Source organism: Rhinopithecus bieti, unplaced genomic scaffold (genome assembly GCF_001698545.2).
Source record: "Rhinopithecus bieti isolate Rb0 unplaced genomic scaffold, ASM169854v2 scaffold_22042, whole genome shotgun sequence".
Lineage (NCBI taxonomy): Eukaryota > Metazoa > Chordata > Mammalia > Primates > Cercopithecidae > Rhinopithecus > Rhinopithecus bieti.
The window spans coordinates 193,709-204,819 of NW_016810459.1; the positions used below are offsets into that span (position 1 = coordinate 193,709).

The 11,111-nt window shown below is 46.0% G+C and overlaps 1 protein-coding gene across 1 annotated transcript in view; it reads right to left on the reverse strand.

The window, feature by feature from the left end:
* Positions 1-11,111, reverse strand: part of LOC108542189 (ubiquitin-associated protein 2) — a 42,518-nt gene that overhangs the window by 10,756 nt on the left and 20,651 nt on the right. Inside the window, exons 6-8 of the mRNA XM_017892098.1 lie at positions 4,796-4,835; positions 2,470-2,626; positions 1,537-1,606 (exon numbers count right to left, since the gene is read on the reverse strand). Of these exons, the coding sequence (XP_017747587.1) occupies positions 1,537-1,606; positions 2,470-2,626; positions 4,796-4,835 (267 nt within the window). The remainder of the gene's footprint in view (positions 1-1,536; positions 1,607-2,469; positions 2,627-4,795; positions 4,836-11,111) is intronic.

Consider the following 11,111-nt stretch of genomic DNA (forward strand, 5'->3'; position numbering starts at 1 on the left):
AAAAAAAAAAGAAAAGAAAACTTATCATTGTCTATCTTTCTATAACTTTTAAGATGAAATATTATGAACAAACAGTTGCCGGCTGAACAACACAGGTTTGAAATGCATGGGTCCACTTACAGGCAGATTTCTTTTTCAACCCAATGCAGGCATGCATAATTTGAAAACACACATATTTGGAAGGCTGACTTTTCCTAGAGGTGGGTTCCGCAGGGGCAACAGTGCGACTTGAGAATGTGCAGATTTTGGTGTAGGCAGCGGTCCTGGAACGAATCCCCCGCAAATATGGAGGGACAACTGTATTAGCAACGTCACAGTTCTGTCATGCTGACAAAGTATGGAACCCACTAGATGAGGCGATTCTGGCTGTGGTAGGTTGGAATACATGATCTGGAGTGTTTTTTGAGGAGATGGAGAGTGCAGCTCACCATGAGTGCAGGAGCACTGGGTTCCCAGGCAGCAGTGGCACGGACACAGAGGGCAGCCCCACGGCGCTCCTGCTGAGGTCAGCTCACGGCTCCCATGAGCCACATAGGGCAAGGGCAGGGGCAGGGGGACAGGCAGAGGTGTCCACACTGTGCTCTACTTTGAAAGTGGCAGTTTGTGTGTTTTAGAAAAGATTCTGTGTAAGGTTTGACTTGGAACATCAGTGTGTGAAAGCCACAGCATTAGCCAGATCCAGAGGAAAGGACAGCATGTCCCTTTTCCACCACCTCACTCTGCTAGTGAGCTGCTGCCTTCTTCAGAGGACACCAAGTTCATCAGTTTCCTGCCTCCTCTGTTCGTCTGCACCCTAATCCTTCCTCCCGGCCTGTGGACCTGCCTACTCCAACCTCACCCAACACCTCCTGCTGTCCAGGAGCATGGACATTTTGTTAATCCAGGCACCTTTCTATCCTCCCAATAGAGGTTCCAGCCTCTCCTAAGATTTCATCGGATGCCCTCTACAATCCACCTCATCCTCTCCATCTCACTACCATTCACTCCACAAGCCACCACAATCTGGCTGACACCTACCACTTAAAACCATGCTCACAGCTCCACGACCCACTGAGCCACACTCAATAACCATAATCTAGGGCTACTCTTTGGCATATGAGGACACTTCCCAGCTGGTGCTCCCACTCTGGCCTCCTGCCTGGCTTCTTGGCAGTGCATGTTTGCTTCCACCCTCTAGACTCCCTTCTCCAACATCGATCTTCTCACAATCTCTGCCTCTGAGTCAGGAAAGAAGGCACAAGGAAAGATCAAACAGCAAATTCCTGGGAGCAAGGTCACCACCTGACAGTCCTGCCAATGACAGATGAGGTCTGGAGCAACGATTCTTCCCAGGTGCTACAAACTTAGAAAGCAAGATGTCCCCAGATGGTGCCCAGGAAATTGGAGGCTCAAACCAGATCATGCCATCAAGACATTTCAGCCAAGCAACTCTAGATTATCAGATACTAAAAATCAGACTGAAGCTCCAGCTGCATCTGACTAAGCTCCAGGCTCCCTAAGCATGGCAGAGGAAGAGGAAGCCGCGCAGACACTTACTGTGTGTGACGTGCTTGAGGAGAGGGCTGCGTGCGCAGAGGAGAGGCTGCTCTGGTGGCTGGAGAGCGAACTAGAAGACAAAACAGAGCGCCGTATGTCCACCTGAACAAGTGATTCCAGATGAACAAGACCCACGTGGCTCAGTGAGCTAGATTCAAACTTGTCCCTAGTCCCTAGCGAAGGACCAGCTTCAGACCCCTCCTCATTCCTTATCCCCAAAGAGCCCAGTGATGGGGTCCTGATGGATGGGAATGACTCGCCATGAGGTCTGGAAAACTCCAGAGCCAGCTTCCCTCAACGACATCCATTTGCTCCTCAGATGGGAAAACTGAAGACAGAGTTGCACTAAGAACATGGTCATCCTAGACAACCCCATTCAATCTGTGAATGAGGGATCAAAGTTCCTATGCTCAACTCCACATGCCAATTCCCATCAAATCCACTTTTGCTCCTGGTTAAAGAGTGATGGAGAACACTCCTCAGAAGACACAGGTAGCAATGCCACCCATTTTCCTACACCTTGTTCTAATAACATCGCTTCTTCAGCCATGGAAAGTTCAGGCCAGACACCTGCTCAGAAATCCATCATTCTCCTTCCACCTCACAGACACGGGCCCAGCGATGCCCAGAGAGTCTAGGCTCAGGCACCCTCTGGAGGGCGAAGTCAGGTAGGAGGGTGCTGCTGGCCTCACCCTACTCCCAGGGGACCCAGTGCTCTGTGCCAGCAGAGGTGGTCCAAGCAGGCAAGGTTTCCCTATCTGGTGGCTTTAAGCCACAGCCTGGCCAAAACCTACGCTACAGTTGTAACGCAAAAGCCCAGGACATAATGTCAGAGACAACAAGTGTGCTCTGTTCATGGAAGCAGCCTTCTACAGGAGCTCCAGGACTTTGCCCCAAGGTACTTCTCGCTCTGGGCCCACACCCTCCCCATACCTGCTAAGCTGAGAGAGAGGGCTGCTGGTCAGGTCGCCAGTGTGCGGGGATGTGGACGGCAGAAGTGCAGTGCAGGAGGTGGTGCTGGGCAGGGAGCTCACAGACGGGAGGGCAGAGGGAGGGCCTGTTGTCTTTGGAGCAGGAACGGATGAAGTAGCTGTAAGAAACAGATCTGTTTATTTCTACAACCAATCCTAAGTATCTGAAAATACGCTCAATATCTTGTGACATGTCAGCCTCAGTTGAGACATCCATAAAGTTACATTCCCCAGGAAAATGCCAAGCATGTTGCCAGACAGCCCCTTGTCTGTCAAACAACACTATCAAAGGACACACCATGGTCAGGTGTTCAAGATGCAGCAAAGAATAGAAAATGACACCTTTATAATCCAATCTATCCTACATGGGGACATACTTTTTCCACCTAAAGGAACCTAAGCTGTAGATGCAGCCAGAAAGAAAAACGGGTGCTGAGCCTAATATGTAGAATTATAACGTGAGGCAAACTCCTCAAAGGGCACAGCAAGGGGGAGTAAGAAGCTGACAGGTGAGACCACCTACACGTGCTTCCGCCAAGTCAGGCTGACTCTACCAATGCTCACAGCCAACGTAAGGTAGACAGGGGTTGATGCATATGTTGTACAGAAACACAGATACCTAACATCTCCAGGAAGAACACACATCTACTGTCCAACACCTATTTCCAAATGCACAGTGAGCATTTCCTTGGTATGTGCTTGAATAGATGAATCTCAAAGCACACAAATGAGCTTCGTAGGCTTCAGAAAGAATGTGGAGACACTCAATCCTAGCTGTGGAAAGACTCAGTTTCAGTGCTGTCCACACATACAACTCAGATATGTGCTTGGAAATAAAACATCATTGTCTTTTCCAGTTAGGAAGGAGGAGCAACCTTGACCCTCCTAAAACCCAGGGAAAGCACTTGAGTCTCTAAAGGAAGGGCAGGTCAAAAACAAACACAAGCAATGAAAGGGTCAACTTACACCTAGGTCAGTTCTTACAGAGGCTTTCTTTTTATTGGCAGTCTATTCCATATATAAACCCTGTTCATAGATAAACTGTATAAAGACACGACAGATAAACCTCACCTAAAACTAAGACCCCAAAAGGTACAGCCCTGGGCCTTCTATTACGATGCTAACAGCTTCACAGGAAGCCTCTCTCAAACAAACAAAATGGGGAGGGAAGGAGAGGAGGAAGTGAGGGAGAAGAGAGTATGGGAAATGAAAAGTAGGTTAATGTACACTGCTTCCCAGATACTTTAGTTCTCGACCCATGCCTAGACAAAAGAAACCTGCCACTACCACTGCTAGAGTAAAAAGTTCCTCTGTCATCCAACAAGCTCAGAATGACCAACGAATCTCCAAACAGACTTGGCAGCCCAACAATACCAGCAAATGTCAAACTAAAATCCTGGGGCTCCAAATCTGTCATTACAGTTTCAACTAAGGCTCACCCCGGTCTGCTTAAGTTCAATATCCGCACTCCCAGGAAATCCTATTTAAAGAGAGTCTTTCTGGCTTCCCCATCCATTTGCCTTCCTGAATAAAGAAAGAAAACTACCATAAACAATCACAGACAAGCTGGTCAACTACAGAAAAGAAGCAATTAACGGATTTGCCTGTACTATCTTAGGTAATCACTGAGCTGTTGGAAGGGGGCCTCATTTTCTCCCAAATGTCCACAGTGAACATTTTTCTCTCTTTCTAAGCAATAGTCCTTCAGGTCCTAAAGACAATGAGCCTATCTTTCCTGAACAAGAACAGTAATTTTTGCTTTACAAGCACTTTTTTTTTTGAGATGGAGTCTTCACTTTGTAGCCCAAGCTGGCTCAAGCAATTCTTGTGCCTCAGCCTCCCAAGTAGCTGGGATTACAGGCACGCACCACCACACCTGGCTAATTTTTCATATTTTAGTAGAGACAGAGTTTCACCATGTTGCCCAGGGGGTCTCAAACTCCTGAGCTTGGGCGATCTGCCTGCCTTGGCCTCCCAAAGAACTGGGATTGTGGGCATAAGCCACCCAGCCTGGCCCAAGCATCTTTAAGATGTGTACTGTACGCTGCACTTGTGGTGCAGTGTGATTAGGGCAGAAGAATATGAGACCATCACCTCCCTCTTGCTGTGGCTAAGACATTTCTAATAATACCACAGCCAACACCTGTTCCAAAAAAAAAAAAGCAAAATGGCTGCTTTTTAACGAATGAGCCATTGACCAACTGGTGTTTTCCACATCACTTGAGCTATCCTTTTCCTCTGTTTGGTTGGCACCAGCCATGACAAGAGTAGCTTGCTGGTATACTTACTGTCTAGTGTCTGCTGACTTCGACCACCACCATGTCCATTCTATAAGGAAAAGAAGAGAACATAAACTTACAAAATGAAATCATTACCTGGATGGCTTTTTATACTTTTTATAACATGTAGCTTAATCAGGAAAAAATGATCTCTTTTATTGTATTTTTTAATAAAGGGGAGGTAATACAACAAACTCTCATACAAGAATAAATATGCTTAAAAAAATTTTTTTTCACCTCCCCAGGTTCAGGTGATCCTCCCACTTAGGAGCTGGGACTACAGGTGCATCCTACCATGCCTGGCTAATTCTTGCATTTTTTGTAGAGATGGGGTTTTACCATGTTGCCCAGGCTGGTCTCCAACTCCTGGGCTCAAGCAATCCTCCTGCTTTGGCCTCCAAGAGCACTGGGATTATAGGCATGAGCTACCACACCCAGCCCCAAATAATTTTTTTTTAAAGATAACTTTTTGAGATGGTGTCTTGCTCTGTCACCCAGGCTGGAGTGCAATGGTGCATCTTAGATCACTGCAAACTCCATCTCCTAGGTTCAAGTGATTCTCCTGCCTCAGTCTCCCAAGTAGCTGGGACTACAGGTGCGCACCACTACACCAGGCTAATTTTTGTATTTTTAGTACAGATGGGGTTTCACCACGTTGGCCAGGCTGGTCTCAAACTCCTGACCTCAAGTGATCCACCCACCTCGGCCGCCCAAAATGTTGGGATTACAGGTGTGAGCCACCATGCCCAGCCAAAAGATAACTTTCATACTAGAAATTATCACATTTTATATCATTAGCAAAATGATTCTGAGATAAAAAGAGATGTTTCCTTGAAAGATGGCTTTTGTTAAGTGGGTTGGGTAGAGAAAGGGTTACGGCAATGTAGGCCCAAAAAGAGCAGAAACTGAAACCAACTGGTTGGTGCTAACCATAAGGCATCTCAGTGGAATTAACACACATGAAAAACGCATCTTACAAGAATGACGTCTGCCTCCACAGACTGAACAGGGAACATAGGGCATGGAACAATAAACATCAGAACCGGCCGGGCGCGGTGGTTCACGCCTGTAATCCCAGCACTTTGGGAGGCTGAGACGGGTGGATCACGAGGTCAGGAGATCGAGACCATCCTGGTCTACACGGTGAAACCCCGTCTCTACTAAAAAATACAAAAAACTAGCCGGGCGAGATGGCGGGCGCCTGTAGTCCCAGCTACTCGGGAGGCTGAGGCAGGAGAATGGCGTAAACCCGGGAGGCGGAGCTTGCAGTGAGCCGAGATCGCGCCACTGCACTCCAGCCTGAGCGACAGAGCAAGACTCCGTCTCAAAAAAAAATAAAAATAAAAAAAATTAAAAAATAAAAAAATAAACATCAGAACCTACAAGGCTCAAATACTGTCCCAAGATTAAGAGGAACATGAAAAAGAGCTAAAACAGATTCTTTCTTACAAATTGCAAAAACACCCTAAAGTTGTTTCCTCTGTATCAACTCAGATCTTATAAAACCTCTGCTCATGAATATTACACTTATTTATGATACTCTTTGTTCTACAAAAAGTTATTTTTTACAAGTTATGTTTTTACAAGAAATATAGAAAATTAAACAGAACTACTAGGAAAAAAGTAAGTTAAAATAACAGGTTACAGTCAAGGAAAGGGAAGCAACATACCTCACCAAATACATAAAAGTAGGAAGAAGGCCAGGCGCGGTGGCTCACGCCTGTAATCCCAGCACTTTGGGAGGTCGAGGCAGGTGGATCACGAGGTCAGGAGTTTGAGACCAGCCTGGCCAACATGGTGAAAACACTTCTCTACTAAAAGATACAAAAAATAAGCTAGACGTGGTGGTGCACGCCTGTAATCCCAGCTACTCAGGAGGCTGAGGCAGGAGAATTGCTTGAACCCCAGAGGTGGAGGTTGCAGTGAGCCAAGATCACGCCACTGCACTCCAGCCTGGGCGACAGGGCAAGACTCTCCCCTCCAAAAAAAAAAAAAAAAAATTGGTAGAAAGTAATCACAGGTCTAGTTTTCTGCCTCACCCTAAAGTAAGGTTCATGCCCCACTAAATATACTTACATGATGTTGAACATGGGCATCCTAAACAACACACGCCCTGACGTGTAAAGGAGTCATCTTTAAAACACACCAGATTTTAAAAAAAGCACAGAAAAGGGGAATAGAAAAGAGGAGACCTGAGGAAGATTTCATTTCAGCTTGAAAAAAAATTTTTTTTTTTTTTTGAGACAGTCTCGCTCCGTCACCAGGCTGGAGTGCAGTGGCACAACCTCAGCTGACTGCAACCTCTGACTCCCTGGTTCATGAGATTCTTCTGCCTCAACCTCCAGAGTAGCTGGGATTATAGGTGCGCACCACCATGCCCAGTTCATTTTTGTAGTTTTAGTAGAGGCGGGGTTTCACCGTCTTGGCCAGGATGGTCTCGATCTCCCAACCTCGTGATCCACCCACCTCAGCCTCCCAAAGTGCAGGGATTACAGGTGTGAGTCACGGCGCCCAGCCTGAAAATCTTTTTTTTTTTTTTTTGAGACAGAGTCTCGCTCTGTCGCCCATTCTGGAATGCAGTGGTGCAAGCTCCGCCTCCTGGGTTCACGCCATTCTCCTGCCTCAGCCAGGCTAATTTTTTTGTATTTTTAGTAGAGACGGGGTTTCACTGTGTTAACCAGGATGGTCTCAATCTCCTAACCTCGTGATCCGCCCACCTCGGCCTCCCAAAGTGCTGGGATTACAGGCATGAGCCACCGCGACTGGCCGAAAATCATTTTTAAAACACAAAAGATAGACAAACTGATACAACAGAGGGCCACATTATTTGGGATGGGGGAAATTCTAGGCAAAAGAATGACAAGAGGCCAGGCGTGGTGGTTCACGCCTGTAATCCCAACACTTTTGAGAGGCCCAAGTGGGTTTATCGCTTAAGCCCAGGAGTTGAAGACCAGCCTGTGCAAAATGATGAGACCCCGCCTCTACAAAAATTAAAAAATTTGTCGGGCATAGTGGCATGCACCTGTACTCTCAGCTACTCAGGAGGCTGAGGCAGGAGGATCATCTGAGCCTGAGATCGAGGCTGCAGTGAGCTCTGATAGTGCCACTGCACTCCAGCCTCGGTGACAAAGCAATGCCCTGTCTTTAAAAAGAAAAAAGAAAGCAAAAGTAAAGAAGTATCAAAGGGTCAAGAAATCAAAATCTGCAGGAGAAAACAAAATCAATCAGCTCAGCAAGGAATGAAATGAGCAGTGATGTGGGCAAGGAGAGTGAGAGGTGACATTAAAACAGGAATTGAGATGTCCGGGAGATGACAGGGATTGATATGTGGACACCATATGGTCTGATTTCTGTTTTTTGTTTTGTTTTGTTTTTGACCAAGTCTTGCTCTGTCACCCAGACTGCAGTGCAGTGGCACAATCTTGGCTCACTGCAACCTCCGCCTCCCAGGTTCAAGCAATTATCCTGCCTCAGACTTCTAAGTAGCTGGGATTACAGGCACCTGCCACCACGCCTGGCTCATTTTTGTGTACATTTAGTAGAGATGGGTTTTCACCATGTTGGCCACGCTGGTCTCGAAATCCCGACCTCAGGTGATCTGCCTGCCTTGGCCTCCCAAAGTGCTGGGATTACAGGCATGAGCTACCGTGCCCGGCCTTATTTATGCTTTATTAACAGTACAGATCAGTACTTTTGAAAAGTATTTTCTGGATTAATAGAAATATTCTATGTCTGCATAGTCCTACACCATAGCCACTAACCAAATCTGGCTAATAAGCACTTAAAATGTGGCCAGTGTTAGAGGAACTGAATTTTTGCCTACTTTAATTATGTTTATATAGCCATATGCAGCCAGTGGTTGCCACAATGGAAAGTACAGAAATAAACATTGTGTTAAAAATGGCAGATGAGGCCAGGCACGGTGGCTCACGCCTGTAATCCCAGCACTTTGGGAGGCTGAGGTGGGAAGATAGCCTTAAGTCAGGAGTTTGACACCCACTTGACCAACATGGAGAAATCTCATCTGTACTAAAAATACCAAATTAGCCAGGCGTGGTGGTGCATGCCTGTAATCCCAACTACTCGGGAGTATGAGCCAGGAGAATTACTTGAACCTAGGAGGCAGGGGTTACAGTGAGCCGAGACTGCGCCATTGCACTCCAGCCTGGGCAAGGAGCGATACTCTCTCAAAAAAAAAAAAAGAAAAAAAAAAAGAAAAGAAAAGAAAAGATCAAGAATACATAGCTTTTTTAAAATGAGTAAACCCAGAAAGACAAATAGCAGGTGAAAAAATGGTAGCAACAAAATTGTCTATATGTAGAAGCACACAGAAGATGGTAACTGCCTCAGCTGATCTGGAAAAGCCAAATCCTAAGCCAATAAGAGAAAACCAGAGAACAATTCAATCTGTGTCTTCAAAGAACCACACCATACACCTCAGTATTGGATCGACACCAGTAACTTTGCAAGCAGGAGTGAAGATGAAGCAAAATGTAAGAGGACTGGTTTAAAATATGCACAGATGCAGATTCCCTGACACCTCTGCACAGCAGTATGACTTCCTCCTCCCGTGAGATCTACACATCATCAAGGGGGTAACAAACGGCCAGGGTACTATAGAAAATGAAGATAGATCAAGTCAGTGTAGACAAAATGAATAATGATACCAGCCTTCTCTTCCTATTAGGTGCTAAGGACACTGACAAGACAGTGATATGCCCTACAGGAAAGAGACGAAGAATATTCCCTGAGCAATCTAAACGAGCTCACCTATGATACTCTATACCCCTTTCCATTGGCTGATAATCATCAGCTGATTTACCAATATGAAGAATTAGAAAAGGAAGCCAGATGCAGTGGCACATGCCTAAAGTACCAGCAGCACACACCTGTAGTCAAGCTACTCCAGAGGCTGAGGCAGAAGTATAGCTTGAGGCCAGGAGTCCAAGGCCAGCCTGAGCAACACAGCAAGACCCGTGGTCTCCTTTTAAAAATAAATTGGCCAGGCGCAGTGGCTCAAGCCTGTAATCCCAGCACTTTGAGAGGCCAAGGCGAGCGGATTACTTGAGGTCAGGAGTTTGAGACCAGCCCGACCAACATGGTGAAATCTCATCTGTACTAAAAATACAAAAAATTAGTCAAGTATAGTGGCACATGCCTGTAATCCAGCTACTCGGGAGGCTGAGGTTGCAGTGAGCTGAGATTGCACCACTGCACTCCAACATGGGCGACAGAGCGACACTCCATCTCAAAAAACAAAGCAAAACAAAACAAATAAATAAAGGAGACAAGGCCGGGCGCGGTGGCTCAAGCCTGTAATCCCAGCACTTTGGGAGGCCGAGACGGGCGGATCACGAAGTCAGGAGATGGAGACCATCCTGGCTAACACGGTGAAAGCCCGTCTCTACTAAAAAAAATACAAAAAACTAGCCGGGCGAGGTGGCAGGCGCCTGTAGTCCCAGCTACTCGGGAGGCTGAGGCAGGAGAATGGCGTAAACCCGGGAGGCGGAGCTTGCAGTGAGCTGAGATCCGGCCACTGCACTCCAGCCTGGGCGACAGAGCGAGACTCCGTCTCAACAAAAAAAATAAAAAAAATAAAAAAAATTAAAAAAAATTAAGGAGACAATATCGCTACAGATCTCAGAAACATTAAAAGGACAGGAAAGAAACACATTGAAGTTTTATACCAGTAAATTAACAACTTAGATGAAATGGACAAATTCCTTGACATACACAAATAACAAAAGAAACTGAAGCACAGTAGTTCACACCTGTAATCCCAGCTACTCAGAATGCTGAGACGAGATAATTGCTTGAGCCCAGGAGTTCACCACCACCCTGGGCACTGTAGCAAAACTCCAGCTCAAAGCAAAAAAAAAAAAAAAGTCTGAATAGTCCTCGACCAATTGAAGGAATTGAATTTACAATTACAAAACTCCTTGCAAAGAAAACTTTTGGCCCAGACAGCTATACTGGTGAATGCTACTAAATATTTAAGGTAGGAAGGAGAACAATCCAACATAAACTCTTACTAAAAAATAAAGTGAGGCTGGTGGTGATTAAAAAAAAAAAAAAAGTGAAAATTACACTGCATGGTAGCACATCAAGAACTAATGTCTAAAACTAGGGTAGAGAATCAACAAGTAGCAATATACAGAGGGAAAAGTCTAACGAAGGTTCAATTTAACTGTGTCTGGGGTGTAAATAAGTAAAATTATCTGGCATGCAGTTAAGAATATATAGTATCGGCCGGGCGCGGTGGCTCAAGCCTGTAATCCCAGCACTTTGGGAGGCCGAGACGGGCGGATCACGAGGTCAGGAGATC